The following is a 20979-nucleotide window of genomic DNA, read 5'->3' as shown; positions in this document are numbered from 1 at the left end:
AGCATGTCATCGAGCACTGCCCTCAGAGGGAATTCACAGGCAGCCTACAAGATATCCACGCTGTTACACTGGAAGCTTTGGCCTGGATATCCGACTTGGATATTGACTTTTGATTTGCTTTACTACTGCCATATGAAAGAAGAAGCTTGCATTCCCCTGCCCTGGTCTTGTACCAGGGAAACAACTTAGACAAAGCACCAGACTAGCTAACTCCACAAAAGGCAGGCACTGATGGAAATAATTCACTGACAGCAGAATTTTAGGTTACTGTGCAATAAATGCATGGCTGCAATAAATTTGATTATGCCATATGCAAAATCTTTTTGAAGTTCCTAGGAATTGAAGTTTCTGTCATTGTGAAGTGTTGGTGACAGGGACTATGGCTGAATTCTCTGTCGGCTTTTCAGATATGTTTTTATTGCAGAGAAAAGTCAAGAAGAAGGGGTGAATTTAGGGATTATACTAGATGACCTGTTTAAAAGAAAGTTTTAAAATGAGATTTCTCTGGCCAATAGAAGCCCAACTATCCCGTGGTTTCTCAGGAGCTCATCTTCCACATTGGCTCCTCCTCCAAACAATAGATGCAACGGGACCCCGATTATGTAGCTTTGCCAGTTGAGCTCACTGCAGCCAGAACTTGTAGGATACATAATCCATTTAACAGCAAGAATAGCAAAAAGGTAAGACATATTCTTAGTACTGTAAAGTTCCTCCACCTCAAAATTCTTGCTGACTCAGGCCTCCCAATACTCAAAAGTCTGTTTGTGATAATTCCTTTTTATGTGGGCAGATTGCACACAACTCGCAATCGTCACAAAAACAGGAAATCAGGTTACAGGTCATCGTAACTTCATAAATGTGACCACTCCCTTTAGTTTACATTTTAGTTGGCATGACTCTGCAGTCTTGACGGATATCGTACTTACTAATACTTCTAAGCCTTTATCCAACCTAGGCCAATAAACAAAACTTCGGACCACCACTTTCATGCCTACGATTTCAGTATGCTCACCGTGAAGTTCCGTCAATACTTTGACCCATAGTGCACTAGGAATGAGGCCCCATTTTAGACATCCCAGCTCACATGATAATTTGTGCCGATGATGATAAAAGGGCTTTACCCCCTCATTTAAATGCCTCTGATCTTCAGACCACCCTTGCAGGGTGTGCTCATAACGTGTCATCTTTCTGTGTGAGCTCTGCAATAACCGAGGCGGTGACTGGAAAGTACCCATCAACGGCATCTAGAATAAAGATTGACTGTTCATGGTCAATTTCAGAATCTTCATGAGGCAACCTTGAAAGGGAATCTATCACTGCATTCTGCTTCGACGTACGATACTCGATTTTGTAATCGAACTGAGACAATAAAATAGCCTATCTTTGCATCTTGGAAGCCACCATAGATAGAATTGCCGCAATTGGGCCTACGGTAGCTAGTAACAGTTTGTGATCGGTTATTAGCATGAATTGGTGTCCCAAAAGAAACTGGTGACACCAAATATAATTGCCAAAGTCTCTCTCAATTTGGGCCTAATTTTGTTCGCTCTTGTTAAGCATACGCGATGCAAAGACAACTGTTTTTTTCTGCCCATCATGCATAACATGGCTGATCACTGTTCCTACACCATACACAGCGGCATCACATGGTAGTCTTAGTTCACAAGTCAGATTATAATGGACGAGAAAAGCACTACTGCTCAAGCGTAACTTGCATGTGTCATATGCATTCTGGTACTCTTTGTCCCATATCCAACTTGCACCTTTCTTTAATAAATAATGGAGTGGTGCGAGCACCGTTGCTAGTACAGGAAGGAAACAAGCATGATATTGGACCATGCCTAAAAAGGATCGTAATTGAATAATGTTTTTCGGCTCCAGCGCCATCATGATAGCTTGCACTTTCCTCGTAACTGGTTGATCTGCCCGCAATCCTAGATAAACCACCTCGCATTGTATCAATGTACATTTACTCCTCTTCAGCTTCAGATTATGGTCATTGAACCGTCTGAATACTTCTGCTAAGATTTCCAGATTTTCCTTCTCTCTGCCAGTGGCTATCAACACATCATCTTGATTACACAAACAGTGATTTATTCCCAGTAAGATCTGATCCATGCTAGCCTGAAATATCTTTGGTGAGGACTTCATACCAGAGGGCAACTTAGTGTATGAACATAAACCTTTATGTGTGTTGAATGTCAGATACTGCTGACTATCCTTGTCAATGTGGAGTTGAGCATAGGCGTGGGAGAGATCAAGTTTTGTGAAGACTTTGGCTCCACCCAGTTCTGCATACAGGTCCTGTGATGTCGGTAAAGGGTACTGTTCATCATCAACTGCTCAATTCAGGATAATTTTATAATCCCCACAGAGCCATACTGTTTTGTCTGCCTTCGGAACTACAACCAGTCACTCCTATCAGTTTTCTCTAAAACTCCGTTTTTCTCCAATTTAGCAAGCTCTTGCTCAACCTGTGTTTTTAATGCATATGATACCGGCCTTGGTCTACAAAAAAAAGGTTTGACATCCGACCTAATCCGAATATGTGCATTCCCTGGATGCCCTCTTATGAATCCACAAACATGTTGGCATATTTCTCCAACAGCGCACCTAGCCGAGACTTAACCATTTCTGTATTACAGATGCTGTACCAATCCAAACAAAACACTCTTAGTCATAAGAACATAAGAACATAAGAATTAGGAACAGGAGTAGGCCATCTAGTCCCTCGAGCCTGCTCCGCCATTCAACAAGATCATGGCTGATCTGGCCGTGGACTCAGCTCCACTTACCCGCCCGCTCCCCATAACCCTTAATTCCCTTATTGGTTAAAAATCTATCTATCTGTGATTTGAATACATTCAATGAGCAAGCCTCAACTGATTCCTTGGGCAGAGAATTCCACAGATTCACAACCCTCTGGGAGAAGAAATTCCTTCTCAACTCGGGTTTAAATTGTCTCCCCCGTATTTTGAGGCTGTGCCCCCTAGTTCTAGCCTCCCTGACCAGTGGAAACAACCTCTCTGCCTCGATCTTGTCTATCCCTTTCATGATTTTAAATGTTTCTATAAGCTCACCCCTCATCCTTCTGAACTCCAACGAGTAAAGACCCAGTCTGCTCAATCTATCATCATAAGGTAACCCCCTCATCTCCGGAATCAGCCTAGTGAATCGTCTCTGTACCCCCTCCAAAGCCAATATATCCTTCCTTAAGTAAGGTGACTAAAACTGCACGCAGTACTCCAGGTGCGGCCTTACCAATACCCTATACAGTTGCAGCAGGACCTCCCTGCTTTTGTACTCCATCCCTCTTGCAATGAAGGCCAACATTCCATTCGCCTTCTTGATTACCTGCTTCACCTGCAAACTAACTGTTTGGGATTCATGCACAAGGACCCCCAGGTCCCTCTGCACTGCAGCATGTTGTAATTTCTCCCCATTCACATAATATTCCCTTTTACTGTTTTTTTTTCCCCAAGGTGGATGACATCACACTTTCCGACATTATATTCCATCTGCCAAACCTTTGCCCATTCGCTTAACCTATCCAAATCTCTTTGCAGCCTCTCTGTGTCCTCTACACAATCCGCTTTCCCACTAATCTTAGTGTCATCTGCAAATTTTTGTTACACTACACTCTGTCCCCTCTTCCAGGTCATCTATGTATATTGTAAACAGTTGTGGTCCCAGCACCGATCCCTGTGGCACACCACGAACCACCGATTTCCAACCCGAAAAGGACCCATTTATCCCGACTCTCTGCTTTCTGTTCGCCAGCCAATTCTATATCCATGCTAATACATTTCCTCTGACTCCGCGTACCTTTATCTTCTGCAGTAACCTTTTGTGTGGCACCTTATCGAATGCCTTTTGGAAATCTAAATACAATCTTTGCCCATAAGAGTCGGCCGCTTGATGTCCTTTGTAATCTTGTCAGGCTAACTGGTCTGTAGATGCCCATTTTTTCTCTCCCTCCTTTCATAAATAGCGGGGTTACATTTGCTACCTTCTAATCCGCGGGAACCATTCTATAATCTATGGAATTTTGGAAGATGACAACTAATGCATCCACTACATCTATAGATACCTCTTTCGAAACTCTAGGATGTAGGCCATTGGGTCCAGGGGACTTATCGGTTTTCAGTCCAATTAATTTCACCAGTACTTTTTTTTTTACTAATACTAATTTTATTCAGTTCCTCATTCTCACGAGACCCTTGGTTCTCCACTATTTCCGGGACGTTTTTTGCATCTTCTTCTGTGAAGTCAGGCACACAGTATTTGTTTAATTTATCTGCCATTTCCTTTTTCTCCAATATAATTGCTCCTGTCTCAGCCTGTAAGGAACCCACATTTCCTTTTTACATACATATCGAAGCTTTTACAGTCTGTTTTTATGTCTCGCTAGTTTACTCTCTTATTCTATTTTCCCTTTATCAATTTCTTGGTCCTCCTTTGGTGAATTTAAAAATCCTCCCAATCCTCAGGCTTACTGCTCTTTTTGGCAACATTCTAAGTCTCTTGCTTTGATCTAATACTACCTTTAACTTCTCTTGTTAGTCACGGTTGGACCACTTTTCCTGTGGGGTTTTTGTGCCTTAAAGGAATGTATATTTGTTGTAAGTTATGTATTCTTTAAATGCTAGCCATTGCTCATCTACTGTCATACCTTTTAATGTAGTTTCCCAATCTACCTTAGCCAACTCGCCCCTCATACCTACGTAGTTTGCTTTGTTTAGATTTAAGACATTAGTTTCGGATTTAACTAAATCATTTTCAAACTTAATATAAAATTCTATCATATTATTGTCACTCTTCCCTCAGGGCCCCTTTACTGCGAGGTTATTATTGAACCATTTCTCATTGCACAATACTCAATCTAAAATAGCCTGCTCCCCAGTTGATTCCTCTACATACTGAACTCAATTTTCCCCAAGCCCGTTTTCTGGTATATTGCAAGCATTACGCCTGTTTTTCTAGGCCAAATAATTTGCCGAAGTTTCCCCAATATATAATTTGAAGTTGGTGCCGCGCAGCGTGTCCCAGTGTCTCGGGGAGTGGAGCCTGCTGTCTGCACCGAAAAACAAAGCCGCACCTTCTGCGCATGCGCAGGAAAATAAGTTACTTTTTTGACATCGTTGCAATGAACGCTCATGCTCACTACAGCTCCGATTTGGCAACTGGCCATTTTTAAAGAGCCAGTTGTGTGTGTGAGAATGTTGGGTGCTGTGTGAGAGCATTGGAAAAATCGCAGCTGCAGCAATACAAGATACAACGTGGTGCAAGGACCAAGAATTTCTTACAGGAAGAAGTGGAGGCACTAGTTACAGTGATTGAGACCAGATGGTAGGAGCTGGGCACCAGCAGAGGTCACATAAAAGTTCCACCCAAAGAAATGAAGAAACGCTGGAACCAAGTTGCAGAAGATTATTGTACAATGGTGACCACCCCGAGCTCTGGAGGTCAGTGTAAAAAGAAATGGCAGGACCTTGGTCAAGTAGTTAGTGTAAGTAATATTTTCATTTATTCAATGCAATTGTAAATGTGACCATCTGTATGTTCCACCTAGCAGAAAGACACCTTCTTTAAAAAGTTAGATTGTCATATCTTTGCAGAGGAAGGTGGCACATAATAAAAGGGAAAGAACTCGAACAGGAGGAGGCCCGGCAAATCTACACTCACTGACACCCTTGGAAGAGAGGGTCGCTGCTTTCATGGGTCCTGCCTGGAAGATAGTAATCAGTACTGCACAAGCTGGGCTCGCACTCGAGGGAGAGAGTAAGTCCTGCAAATTCATCGTGGTCCTCCAATTCAGCCTGCACTGTGTGAGCCTACTCATGCCACCCACCCTGCCCCCTCCTCTGCTGTAAACCATTTGAATGTTCGGTTATATTTTGCAGAACTTGATACCAACCCTGACGATGCAGAAGAAGATTCAGATGCGGTTGAGACTGAAGAGGAGAACATCTTCCAATCCAACCTTCCAGACCAAGAACATGGGAGTGAGGGGAGGGGATGGAGCTGGATGAAGCTCCCATTGTTGTACTGACTTTGGAGGAGGTGCCGCTCATGGAGGTGACAGCCCCTTCCGTGACTAGTGGTTTGAGTGTTGGTGGGACATTCCATGGTTTCATACCTCCCGAAGTTGCAGGTCCCAGTAACGGGGTGCAGCGAGGCACACCCAGGGCTCCACCTTCCGAGGTTGCAGGTCCCAGTGGTGGGGTAAAGAGAGGCACACCCAGGGCCCCACCATCCGAGGTTGCAGGTCCCAGTGATGGGGTGCAGCGAGGTACACCCGTGGGGAGGAGGGAAAGGAGAGCTCGACCGCTCTCTCCTGATGTGCAGGATCTAACAGATGTGGTTCAGATGATGTCATTGAGTGCGGAGAGCATTGACCTTACTCGATCACTCCTGGACGCCATCAGTGGGGTGAGTGATGAGGTAGCGGGATTGTTGGGAGAAGTACAGCAATGACACGAGAAATGGGAATGATATCCGGGACCATCAATGATGGAGTAGTGGCCATGAGGAAGGGAATGTGAGAAGTCGTGCAAACCACGTCATGACCATGAGGAGGGAATGTCACAGGTAGTTCAGACAGTTTTGCTCAACATGGAGGGAATGTTGTAGGTTGTTGAGACACTGTCGGGGCGCATGAGGGAGGGCATGTTGGAGTTAGCTGCTGCAATAAGGGAACACACCCAGAACCCGCGTCCATTGACAGAATCAACTGCCACTCCCACTGCAATCCCCACATCAGCCTCTGAAGAGCCTAAAGCCGGGCCCTCCAACTTGCTGCATGACGCCGACACCCTGCCTCCTCCCCCCCCCCCCCCAAGAGGTGCGCAGTACCCGAGATGTTAGCAAGAATAAGCTTGGTATCAAGCCCAGAAACAGTGCGCACGCACCGCCTGCGGGCAGGGGTGGTGAGTGTCTAAGACTGAAGGGGAAAAATGGGAAGGCTTCTCTTCCCACGAGTGGGCCCTCTGGCCCTCTGATATAATGGGTCGACGCTCGTCCCAACCCGCATAGCAGCCCTCGAAGTTAATAGACGGAGACGGATGGCAAGGTATAACGATCTCTAATTATGGACGTGCAGGAACACTTCTCATCACTGAGTGGAGATGTTCCTCGAATAGCAAAATCGTACATCATTTATACATTTCATCGACCCCTTCACTCCCCAGTATGACCTCCCTTGATCTCTAATTGGGTTACCTTATCAGTAATATTTTGGATTGACAGACCAGGATCTCAATGCAATATTAGCCCTTAATTGGGATAACTTCATTGGGTTAGAATTTGCTGATCGTACATGGCGCTTAAAAGACTGTTTTGAGTCTTTTCACAGAGTCTTATCAGTATCTGTTTAGAGTCTTCCATGGTGTCTTATCTTGTCAGACTGGACGTACCTTAATGTTATCTAGTGTCCTAGTACACCAATGTTGAATCAGAGGCCTCTGGGTCCTTGGTACTGGAATATGTTAGAATGTGTGAGGTCAGCTACAGACCTTCTGCCCCTTGTGCTGAGCCGATGTAGAAGCCGGCACTGAAAACCTTATTTCACTTATACCCATAATGCCAATTTTCTCTTACAAAGACCAAGCGCAGCGGGCGGTCTTAGAATAAGGGGAGGAGAAATGGGTGCAGCCTTTCTTTGCTGCTGTTGTTGTTATTGTTGTAACTGTTTTCAAATTAGAAGTTTTTGGTAAGTTATGTAAATTTACAACTTTTTAAGTGATCTTAAAGTAAAGTTTGGTACAAGAATAATTGTATTAAAGTTAAGTTAAGTAAATGTAAACTTTTGAATAAAATATATTTTACATTAAAACTGAATCATCTTCCATTAACACAACACAACATTACGGAACAGCTCCAATCAGTAAACATGGTCCATGTGGAATAATTGTCGCTGAGCCCTCAGACACCAGTAAAGCGTACACGGATGAGCTGCTGGAACAAAGCTCGAGCAATCGTTAAAGGGGCACGATGGCCTGCCCTCCTCCGCCGTCGTGCTCTGGCCTCAGGCACTTGCATGGCTTCCTCATCCTCCTCCTCCTCTTCCTGCTCATCACCTGCATTTTCCGCATCATTATCATCAGAACTCTCACCGCAGGTGGGTCTTCCACTACCAGGTGCTGCTGCCTCATGATGGCTAAGTTATGCAGCATGCAGCACACAACAGTGAACTGACCGACAATCTCAGGAGTACAGCTAGTATCCTCCGGAATGGTCCAGGCATCGGAAACGCTGTTTCAAGATGACAATGATCCTGTTTATGATGCTGCGCGTTGTAATGTGCGACATGTTGTATTCCCGGTCAGCTTCCATCCGGGTTACGCGTAGAGGTATCATGAGCCAGGTGACAAGCCATACCCTTTGTTTCCCAGTAGCCAGCTCTGCCCTTCTGGCTGGTGCTGCTGAAACATGGCAGATATAACGCATCATGGGTGCTCCCAAGTTGTCTTGCATCGACTGGCATGATATGATGCATGTTGTCACACACATAGAAACAGAGAAACATAGAAAATAGATGCAGGAGTAGGCCATTTGGCCCTTCGAGCCTGCACCACCGTTCAATAAAATCATGGCTGATCATTCACCTCCATACCCCTTTCCTGCTTTCTCTCCATTCCCCTTGATCCCTTTAGCCAAAAGGGCCATTTATCAAAGTCCCTCCTGAATATATCCAATTAACTGGCATCAACAACTCTCTGCGGTAGGGAATTCCACAGGTTAATAACTCTCTGAGTGAAGAAGTTTCTCCTCATCTCAGTCCTAAATGGCCTACCCCTTATCCTTAGTCTATGTCCCCTGGTTGTGGACATCCCCAACATCGGGAATATTCTTCCTGCATCTAACCTGTCCAGTCCCGTCAGTATTTTATGTTTCTATGAGATCCCCTCTCATTCTTCTAAACTCCAGTGAATACAGGCCCAGTTGATCCAGTCTCTCCTCATATGTCAGTCCTGCCATCCTGGGAATCAGTCTGGTGAACCTTCGCTGCACTCCCTCAATAGGAAGAATGTCCTTCCTCAGATTAGGAGACCAAAACTGAACACAATATTCCAGGTGAGGCCTCACCACGGCCCTGTACAACTGCAGTAAGACCTCCCTGCTCCTATACTCAAATCCCTAGCTATGAAGGCCAACATACCATTTGCCTTCTTCACCACCTGCTGTACCTGCATGCCAACTTTCAATGACTGATGTACCATGACACCCAGGTCTCATTGCACCTCCCCTTTTCCTAATCTGCCGCCATTCAGATATTATTCTGCCTTCGTGTTTTTGCCACCAAAGTGGATAACCTCACATTTATCCACATTATACTGCATCTGCCATGCATTTGCCCACTCACCTAACCTATCCAAGTCACCCTGCAGCCTCTCAGCGTCCTCCTCACAGCTCACACCGCCACCCAGCTTAGTTCATCTGTAAACTTGGAGATATTACCCTCAATTCCTTCATCTAAATCATTAATGTATATTGTAAATAGCTGGGGTCCCAGCACTGAGCCCTGCAGCACCCCACTAGTCACTGTCTGCCATTCTGAGAAGGACCTGTTTATCCCGACTCTCTGCTTCTTGTCTGCCAACCAGTTCTCTATCCACGTCAGTATATTACCCCCAATACCATGTGCTTTGATTTTGCACACCAATCTCTTGTGTGGGACCTTGTCAAAAGCATTTTGAAAGTCCAAATACACCACATCCACTGGTTCTCCCTTGTCCACTCTACTAGTTACATCCTCAAAAAATTCTAGAAGATTTGTCAAGCATAATTTCCCTTTCACAAATCCATGGTGACTTGGACCGATCCTATCACTGCTTTCCAAATGCGCTGCTATTTCATCTTTAATAATTGATTCCAACATTTTCCCCACTACTGATGTCAGGCTAACCAGTCTATAATTACCTGTTATTTCTCTCCCTCCTTTCTTAAAAAGTGGTGTTACATTAGCTGCCCTCCAGTCCATAGGAACTGATCCAGAGTCGAGAGACTGTTGGAAAATGATCACCAATGCATCCACTATTTCTAGGGCCACTTCCTTAAGTACTCTGGGATGCAGACTATCAGGCCCCAGGGATTTATCGGCCTTCAATCCCATCAATTTCCCAAACACAATTTCCTGCCTAATAAGGATTTCCTTCAGTTCCTCCTTCTCACTAAACCCTCGGTCCCCTAGTATTTCCAGAAGGTTATTTGTGTCTTCCTTCGGGAAGACAGAACCAAAGTATTTGTTTAACTGGTCTGCCATTTCTTTGTTCCCCATTATAATTCACCTGCATCTGACTGCAAGGGACCTACGCTTGTCTTCACTAATCTTTTTCTCTTCACATATCTATCGAACCTTTTGCAGTCAGTTTTTATGTTCCCAGCAAGCTTCCTCTCATACTCTATTTTCCTCCTCTGAATTAAACCCTTTGCTCTCCTCTGCTGAATTATAAAATTATCCCTCAGGTTTGCTGCTTTTTCTGGCCAATTTATATGCCTCTTCTTTGCATTTAATACGATACTTAATTTCCCTTGTTAGCCACGGTTGAGCCACCTTTCCCATTTTATTTTTACTCCAGACAGGGATGTACAATTGTTGAAGTTCATCCATGTGATCCTTAAATGTTTGCCATTGCCTATCCACAGTCAACCCTTTAATTATCACTCGCCAGTCTATTCTAGCCAATTCACGTCTCATACCATCGAAGTTACCTTTCCTTAAGTTCAGGACCCTAGTCTCTGAATTAACTGCGTCACTCTCCATTTTACTAAAGAATTCTACCATATTATGGTCACTCTTCCCCAAGGGGCCTCGCACAACAAGATTGCTAATTAGTCCTTTCTCATTACACGTCACCTAGTCTACGATGGCCAGCCCTCTAGTTGGTTCCTCAACATATTGGTATAGAAAACCATCCCTAATACACTCCAGGAAATCCTCCTCCACCGCATTGCTACCAGTTTGGTTAGCCCAATCAATATGTAGATTAAAGTCGCCCATGATAACTGCTGTACCTTTATTGCACACATCCCTAATTACTTGTTTGATGCTGTCCCCAATCTCACTACTACTGTTTGGTGGTCTGTACTCAACTCCCACTCACGTTTTCTGCCCTTTGGTATTCCGTAGCTCCACCCATACCGATTCCACATCATCCAAACTAATGTCCTTCCTTACTATTGCGTTAATTTCCTCTTGAACCAGCAACTCCACCCCGCCTGCTTTTCCTTTCTATCTATCCTTCCTGAATGTTGAATACCCCTGGATGTTGAGTTACCAGCCTTGGTCACCCTGGAGCCATGTCTCCGTGATACCAATTACATCATATCCGTTAACAGCCATCTGCGCAGTTAATTATTGTGAATACTCCTCGCATTGAGGTACAGAGCCTTCAGGCTTGTCTTTTTAACACACTTTGCCCCTTTAGAATTTTGCTGTAATGTGGCCCTTTTTGCTTTTTGCCTTGGGTTTCTCTGCCCTCCACTTTTAGAAACATTGAAACATAGAAAATAGGTGCAGGAGTAGGCCATTCGGCCCTTCGAGCCGCACTGCCATTCAATGAGTTCATGGCTGAACATGCAACTTCAGTACCCCATTCCTGCTTTCTCGCCATACCCCTTGATCCCCCTAGTAGTAAGTACTACATCTAACTCCTTTTTGAATATATTTAGTGAATTGGCCTCAACTACTTTCTGTGGTAGAGAATTCCACAGGTTCACCACTCTCTGGGTGAAGAAGTTTCTCCTCATCTCGGTCCTAAATGGCTTACCCCTTATCCTTAGACTGTGACCCCTGGTTCTGGATCCCCAACATTGGGAACATTCTTCCTGCATCTAACCTGTCTAAACCCATCAGAATTTTAAACGTTTCTATGAGATCCCCTCTCATTCTTCTGAACTCCAGTGAATGCAAGCCCAGTTGATCCAGTCTTCTTTGATATGTCAGTCCCGCCATCCCGGGAATCAGTCTGGTGAACCTTCGCTGCACTCCCTCAATAGCAAGAATGTCCTTCCTCAAGTTAGGAGACCAAAACTGTACACAATACTCCAGGTGTGGCCTCACCAAGGCCCTGTACAACTGTAGTAACACCTCCCTGCCCCTGTACTCAAATTCCCTCGCTATGAAGGCCAACATGCCATTTGCTTTCTTAACCGCCTGCTGTACCTGCATGCCAACCTTCAATGACTGATGTACCATGAGACCCAGGTCTCGTTGTACCTGCCCTTTTCCTAATCTGTCACCATTCAGATAATAGTCTGTCTCTCTGTTTTTACCACCAAAGTGGATAACCTCACATTTATCCACATTATACTTCATCTGCCATGCATTTTCCCACTCGTCTAACCTATCCAAGTCACTTGCAGCCTCATAGCATCCTCCTCGCAGCTCACACTGCCACCCAACTTAGTGTCATCCGCAAATTTGGAGATACTACATTTAATCCCCTCGTCTAAATCATTAATGTACAATGTAAACAGCTGGGGCCCCAGCACAGAACCTTGTGGTACCCCACTAGTCACTGCCTGCCATTCTGAAAAGTACCCATTTACTCCTACTCTTTGCTTCCTGTCTGCCAACCAGTTCTCAATCCACGTCAGCACGCTACCCCCAATCCCATGTGCTTTAACTTTGCACATTAATCTCTTGTGTGGGACCTTGTCGAAAGCCTTCTGAAAGTCCAAATATACCACATCAACTGGTTCTCCCTTGTCCAATTTACTGGAAACATCCTCAAAAAATTCCAGAAGATTTGTCAAGCATGATTTTCCTTTCACAAATCCATGCTGACTTGGACCTATCATGTCACCTCTTTCCAAATGCGTTGCTATGACATCCTTAATAATTGATTCCATCATTTTACCCACTACCGATGTCAGGCTGACCGGTCTATAATTCCCTGTTTTCTCTCTCCCTCCTTTTTTTAAAAATGCGGTTACATTGGCTACCCTCCACTCCATAGGAACTGATCCAGAGTCAATGGAATGTTGGAAAATGACTCTCAATGCATCCGCTATTTCCAAGGCCACCTCCTTAAGTACTCTGGGATGCAGTCCATCAGGCCCTGGGGATTTATCGGCCTTCAATCCCATCACTTTCCTCAACACAATTTCCCGACTAATATGGATTTCCATCAGTTCCTCCTTCTTACTAGACCCTCTGACCCCTTTTATATCCGGAAAGTTGTTTGTTACTGCAAATTTGGCTTGCCCGGCCTGTATGTAGATTAAAGTCACCCGTGGTTACCGTAATATCCTTGTTACATGCACCTCTAATTTCCTGATTTATACTGTGCCATATATTGCCAATACTGTTTGGGGGTCTGTAAACTACTCCCACCAATGTTTTCTGCCCCTTGCTTCTTCTTAGCTCCGCCCAAATTGATTCTACTTCTTGATTTTCCGAGCTAAGATCTTTTCTCTCTGCTGTCTTTATCCCATCCTTTATAATCAGGGCTACCTCTCCTCCTTTTCCATTTTGCCTATCTCTTCTAAAAGTTAAGTATCTGGAATATTTAGTTCCCAATCTTGGTCACTTTGCAACCACGTCTCCATAATAGCTGTTAGATCAAACCTATTCATTTCTGCCTGCGCTATTAATTCATCTATTTTGTTGTGAATGCTTCGCACGTTCAGAAATAATGTTTCTGCTGTTCATTTATTTACTACTGCCTTTCCCCCTGTCACAAACCTTAAAATCTGTTACATCTCTTACCATTTTCGAGTTCTAACGATAGGTCACTGGGCTGAAATGTTAACGTTCTCTCTCCACAGCTGCTGTGTGGCCTGCTGATTATTCTCAGCATTTTTTGTTTATATTTCAGATTTCCAGCATCCACAGTATTTTGCCTTTGTGTACCTTTGCCAATTTGTCTAATTTCAACCCAGTCTAATTGGATTAAAAAAATCACCTCTTTCGTTCTGCTTCTTTGTTAAAGAAGGTTGAAAGTCTCAATCCCACTCTTAATAGATACAGGCCTGCAACAAAAAAAAATTGAGACTTAGTTAGAACTCTTACCCAGAAAGACCATAGGATGCAAGGCATGGTGAATGGAAACATTCACTCTGGTACAGTAAGAGATGCTGTATTTCGGCTGGGCTAAGACACATTGTTAGGGTAAGGTAAAGGGACCCTTGCTCTGTCTCTGGCTTGACTTGAGAATGCTTGCTGTTGACACTGGATGTCATTGGGATGGAACAAATGTTCCATTCTTCAGTACTGAACTCCTCACCCTGGCTAGTCAGGAGAAGTTGCCAAAAATACATTATTAGAAATCATCAGCCAACTTTATGAATGATCTGCAATTGAACATTTAATTTTCTTATACTATATTTGCCATAATTTCTGATGGGCCCCAGTACTGTAAACCATTACAAATTTTGTAAGAAGATAAACTCAGCACACTGCATGAATATGCCCCAGTCTGCTTGCAGAGTTGATCTTGCAAGCAAGGCTACATGGCTATCACCTTCCAGTTTTTGAGCATCAAAGGCAGAAAAGAGTGTCAAAACAGGCATATACAGTACCACAAAAAGTACTATATGTAAAGCTCTGACCTTGTTCCCCTGTGGTTCTGATCATTTGTTCTTCTGAAAGTAACATATTATTGCAGTGCACTATTTCCTGTTGGTCAGCTACATAGAGCACAGTGGCTATGTTCTTTTTAGCACCATGTATAAAAACTGTCAAATAACATTTTGAAAAAAGGTAGGCTGCAGTTTTATAGATTACAAGCATTGCAAGTTCAGAAGCCAACAATGCTCATATGTAAACAAGTAATGATATTTTCAAGGAAGCAATCTCAATGTGTGACCTCGACCATTCTCTTACATCCCTGAATAATGGCTCCATAAATGTCAGTCTCTCCACAGTAAGCTGCTACTTATAGGTGCCATGGGTAATACTGCAGCAACTTAACCGAGCTTTAGAGGCCTTGTGTGTATAGTTTTTGAAGTAATTCGCGGAATTTACAGTTTTTGTTTATTCTTGCCAGCACTGCTCAGACTGTGAAGAAAAGACACCAGCCCCCAATTTCTGTTCAAACTGCTGTAAGTGGCTGTGCCGTACATGCTCAGAAGAACATGCCCACGGGAAGGATACACGGCTTCATAAGCTGTTCACTCCAGAACATACTGCAGGTAAGGTATTGCATAGCTCTTGAGTGCTGCAAAAATCACTAGATCCTGCAAAAAGGGTTTAGTACAGGAAATGACCACAGTCGCTTCGAGGATGTGATATAGCAATTACTTTACCTACACATTTTTAAGGTTATTAAGACCATATTCACACAGGAACTGGGCAGTTCAATGCACTAAATTTGCAGTCTTATCAGCAAAGCTACCAGAATGGCTGTGATGGAAAATGAGTGCTTTGTGCTGACATTGGGTATCAAAAATTGCAAAGTATTCATTCCAGTCTTTGTTTTGATTGGCACTAATATCAGCAAAATAAAGAAAGAAAACACATATTTCACATACTAACTGCTACATTTTTCCTCACATTAACCATTATATATAAATATTTGAAATATAGGTCCAGATGTGAGTGATACTGGCAAGGCCAAATCCCTAGTTGCCCTTGAAAGTGTTCATGGACCTTATTCTTGAACCAGTGGTGTGAGTTAGAGAATTCCAGATATCTATTAGCTGTATATCTCTACTGAATACAGAGATTGAGAATGAATGATACATCTGAACTGATGGAAATTTTTAACATTTGGTTTATATAAGGTCAATCTGGATGGTTTAAATTATGCAGCTATCAATGAATTTGAAAAATCCTAATTTGTGTGAATTAGTACCCAGTGATACAATGTCTGTCCATGTCTCCCTTTCTGGGATTTTTTGTGGTTACTGCATTCCATATTTTCCAGTTTCTCTTCAGGTGTTTTGTGTGAGATGTTAGACCTGCCCGCTCCATTACATCATTTTGCCATGTTCTTTGCCTACACCTTTTATTGTACCATCAGCTTTGCCAGACAGTAACAGCCTCAACCACTAATGCGCCTACAAAATAATAAGCATGGATATATAGAAGAACAGGGAAAATGGGTTGGATAATTATTTAATTTTAAAATAAATCAGTCAAAAATAAAATTTAGAATAATGTATTTAAATAATAAAATGTAAACGAAAGACTAAAATTATGAATATAGAAAATAGTGGAATGAATTGAAGGCCACTAAAGTAGGAGTAATAAATTATATTTATTTACAATTGCTAAATATACTGGTGTATGATTGATATAAAAATTCTTGCTTGCTGAGTACCATAATGCCATGCTAATGTTAGAATTTATTTTAGCTGTTGTAGGGAGTAGTACACAGGCCCCGTAACAGTAGCCACACTGAAGGACAGAGTATAAATCAAAAAATAATGGAGGATTGTATGAAAGGTATGGCAATAGTCATGGGTGATTTTAATCTTCATATTGATTGGACAAATACAATTTGCAAAAGTAGCTTGAGGAAGAGTTCATAGAGTGTATGTGGGATGGTTTCTTAGAATAATATGTTGTGGAACCAACCAGGGAGCCGGCAATTTTAGATCTGGTAATGTGTAATGAGACAGGATTAATTAATGATCTAATAGTAAAGGATCCTCTTGGGAAAAGTGATCATAGCATGGTAGGATTTCAAATTCAGTTTGAGGGGTGAGAAAGCTAGGTCTCAAACTAGTGTCCTGAACTTAAATAAAGGCAATTACAAAGGTATGAAGGCAGAGTTGACTAAAATGGACTGGGAAACTAGATTAAAGGGTAAGATGGTAGATAACCAGTGGCAAACATTTAAGGAGATATTTCATAACTCTCAGCAAAGATATATTCCAGTGAGAAAGAAAGACTGTAAGAGAAGAATGAACCATCCGTGGATAACTAAGGAAGTAAAGGATGGTATCAAATTGAAAACAAAGGCATACAACTGATAGGTCCTTACTATACAGTATAAATGCACACGAGGCCCATGCTTGAGAGAAGGTCAGTCTGTGACCTGTCCTTTATTCTTTAGCACTCAAAGTGATGAAGGTGGGTGGAGCTTCCCCTTTTGTACCTGAAGGTCCAGGTTAGGAGTGTCTCCCACCTAGTGGTCATTGTTCTCAGGTCAGATTATACATGGGTTACAATGCTGGTTGAATACATGACATCACCTCCCCCCCTCCAAAGTCTTATTGGGATCACAGGTTGAGTCTCTCTGGTGGTTTACGCTCTCTTGTAGAGCGCCTGAGTTGGGGCTCCGGTTGTTGGGCGCTGGCCTGAGTGTCTGCTGTTTGCGGTGCCTCAGGCCTGTCCGGACTGTCCACAGTGACTGGGCTCTCCTCCCTTTGGTTCCGGTGTGCGGTCACTTGTGGTGGAGTGAACTCTACATCGTGTTCTTTCTCTGCTTCTTCTATGGGGTTGCTGAACCTCCTTTTTGTTTGATCCACGTGTTTACGGCAGATTTGTCCATTGGTAAGTTTTAACTACCAGAATCTTATTTCCCTCTTTGGCAATCACAGTGCCTATGAGCCATTTGAGCCCTGCAGCGTAGTTGAGGACAAAAACAGGATCATTTACATCAATACATCGCACCCTCGCATTCCTGTCATGGTAGTCATATTGTGGCTGGCGCCTGCTCTCGACAATTTCTTTCATGGTGGGGTGTATAAGGGATAACCGGGTTTTAAGCGTCCTTTTCATTAACAGCTCTGCGGGTGGAACCCCTGTGAGCGAGTGTGGTCGGGATCTATAGGCCAACAGGAGGCGTGATAAGCATCTTTGTAGGGAACCTCCTTGGATTCTGAGCATCCCCTGTTTGATTATCTGCACTGCTTGTTCTGCCTGGCCGTTTGAGGCCGGCTTGAACGGTGCCGTTCTAACATGGTTAATTCCATTGCCTGCCATGAAGTCCTGGAATTCAGTGCTTGTGAAGCACGGGCCATTGTCGCTGACCAAGACGTCTAGTAGACCGTGGGCGGCGAACATTGCCCGTAGACTTTCTACCGTGGCAGAGGATGTGCTTGAATTTAAAATGTAACACTCGATCCATTTGGAGTAGGCGTCGACTACAACCAAAAACATTTTTCCCATGAAAGGACCTGCGTAGTCCACATGGATGCGTGACCAAGGCTTGATGGGCTATGGCCAGGGGCTAAGGGGGGCTTCCCTGGGCGTATTGCCCAGCTGGGCACACGTGTTGCACCTACGAACACAAAGCTCCAGATCTGCGTCTATCCCTGGTCACCAAACGTGTGACCTGGCAATTGCCTTCATCATGACAATGCCCGGGTGCTCATTGTGGAGTTCTCTGATGAACACCTCTCTGCCCATCTGGGGCATGACTACGTGGTTTCCCCACAGTAGGCAATCGGCCTGAATCAAGAGTTCATCCCTGCGCCTGTGAAATGGTTTAAATTCCTTAGGGCATGCCCTGTACGTGGCTGCCCAGTCCCCATTCAGGACACATTTCTTGACTAGAGACAATAGCGGGTCTCTATTTCTCCAGACTTTAATCTGATGGGCTGTCACGGGTGAGCCTTCGCTTCCGAAAGCTTCAACAGCCATGACCATCTCAGCACCATGCTCGGTAGTCCCCTCAGTGGTGGCTAGTGGGAGCCTGCTGAGTGCATCGGCGCAGTTTTCGGTGCCCGGACTGTGCAGAATTGTGTAGTCATAGGCAGCTAACGTGAGTGCCCACCTCTGCATGCGGGCCGATGCGTTTGCATTTATGGCCTTGTTGTCGGCCAAAAGGGACATTAGGGGTTTGTGATTTGTCTCCAGCTCAAATTTCCTGCCAAACAGGTACTGGTGCATTTTCTTTACAGCATATACACATGCGAGCGCCTCCTTTTCTACCATCCCGTAACCCCTTTCTGCCTGGGACAGACTCCTGGAGGCATAAGCTACCGGCTGTAACTGACCCTTGACATTGACATGCTGCAACACACACCCAACCCCATAGGATGATGCATCGCACGTTAACACAGGTTTCTTACATGGGTCGTATAGTGTTAACAGAGTGTTGGAACATAACAAATTGCGTGCTCTATTAAAAGCCCTTCCCTGGCTGTCCCCCCAGACCCATTCGTGACCTTTGCGTAGGAGCACATGTAGCAGCTCTAGCAGTGTGCTCAATTTGGGAAGAAAGTTACCAAAATAGTTTAGGAGCCCCAGGAATGAACGCAGCTCTGTCATGTTACGGGGTCTCGGTGCTCTCTGGATCGCTTCCGTCTTGGACGCAGTAGGGCTGATCCTGTCTGCTGCTACCCTCATCCCCAGGAATTCTACCTCTGGAGCTAGGAAGACGCACTTCGCCTTTTTCAGTTGCAGCCCTACTCGGTCCAGTCTGCGTAGCACCTCCTCCAGGTTGTGGAGGTGTTCTTCAGTATCGTAACCCGTGATGAGGATGTCGTCCTGAAAAACCACCGTCCCTGGAATCGACTTGAGGAGGCTTTCCATATTTCGTTGGAAGATCGCGGCGGCTGAGCGAATCCCGAACGGACATCTGTTGTAGTCAAACAACCCCTTGTGTGTCATGATGGTGGTCAGCTTCTTCGACTCACTCGCCAGCTCCTGGGTCATGTAAGCTGAGATCAGGTCCAATTTTGAAAAAAGTTTGCCACCGGATAGCGTCGCAAAGAGGTCCTCTGCTCTCGGTAGCAGGTACTGGTCTTGGAGTGACACCCGATTGATGGTGGCCTTGTAATCACCACATATCCTGACCGACCCATCCGCCTTGAGCACCGGCACAATCGGGCTCGCCCAGTCACTGAATTCGACTGCTGAGATGATGCCTTCCCTCAGCAGGCGGTCCAATTCGCCTTCTATCTTTTCCAGCATCATGTACGGCACTGCTCTGGCCTTGTGGTGTACTGGCCTGGCGTCCGGGTTTATGTGAATCACTACCTTGGCCCCCATGAAAGTACCGATGCCGGGTTGAAATAATGAGTCAAATTTGTCCAGGATCTGTGAGCATGATACTCGCTCCACAGAGGAAATTGCATTGACATCGCCCCATTTCCAGTTCATGACAGCAAGCCAACTCCTCCCCAGTAGTGCGGGACCGTCCCCTGGGACAATCCAGAGTGGCAACCTGTTCTCCGAATCTTTATGGGTCACGACTACCGTGGCGCTGCCTAGCACCGGAATGATCTGCTTTGTGTAAGTCTGTAGCTGTGCGTCAATCGGCAATAATTTTGGCCTCTTGGCCTTGGATGCCCACAACTTTTCGAACTGTTTGATACCCATCAGGGACTGGCTGGCCCCCATGTCTAGCTCCATTGATACTGGGATGCCATTGAGGAGCACTTTCATCATTATCGGTGGCGTCCTGGTGTATGAACTGTATACGTGCTCCACATGAACTCGCTGAACTTCACCTTCCAGCGATTTCCCCCAGCGTTCATTTCTGCAATTTCTGCAGGTATTTTGCTCATCTCTGCAAACTCCGGCTGAGTGTGTGCCTTCACGCCTCCAACATGAGCTGTTGTTGGAAACAAAAGGTCCCTTGCCAGTCGATTGTCCCTGACTGCCCCTGTGACTGTCCTTAAGTGCACCATTAACAGGTGTTGATGGCCCCATTACTGGCCGCATTGTGCCTTTCAATAGTGTGAATCGCCGTTCAGCTTGCCATTGTTTCTGTCGAACTCCCCCTCTGGGTTCGACTACATGTTGGGGCATGCCCGATTGCCCCTGTCTGCCTGGAGAACTGTGTGCTGCTTTAACAATGTTGAATCTCTCTCCCAACCATTCCTTAACACAGTACCTCTTGTCTGTTCTGCTAGTGGCCATGCTCGCGTGGTTTAAATCCCAGTTTCTCGTCGCCATTGATACGTCCTTACTATGCAGTATAAATGCACATGAGGCCCATGCTTGAGAGAAGGTCAGTCTGTGACCTGTCCTTTATTCCTTAGCACTCAAAGTGATGAAGGTGGGTGGAGCTTCCCCTTTTGTACCTGAAGGTCCAGGCTAGGAGTGTCTCCCACCTAGTGGTCATTGTTCTCACA

The 20979-nt window shown here is 44.7% G+C and overlaps 1 protein-coding gene across 1 annotated transcript in view; it reads left to right on the top strand.

Annotated features, from left to right (window-relative positions):
• Window positions 1–20979, top strand: part of trim66 (tripartite motif containing 66) — a 338218-nt gene that overhangs the window by 245166 nt on the left and 72073 nt on the right. Inside the window, exon 3 of the mRNA XM_070898689.1 lies at window positions 14994–15138. Within this exon, the coding sequence (XP_070754790.1) occupies window positions 14994–15138 (145 nt within the window). The remainder of the gene's footprint in view (window positions 1–14993; window positions 15139–20979) is intronic.

This window comes from Pristiophorus japonicus, chromosome 14 (assembly GCF_044704955.1).
Source record: "Pristiophorus japonicus isolate sPriJap1 chromosome 14, sPriJap1.hap1, whole genome shotgun sequence".
Lineage (NCBI taxonomy): Eukaryota > Metazoa > Chordata > Chondrichthyes > Pristiophoridae > Pristiophorus > Pristiophorus japonicus.
Note: the sequence above shows the minus strand (reverse complement) of the source record. Positions and strands in the feature narration are given on the sequence as shown.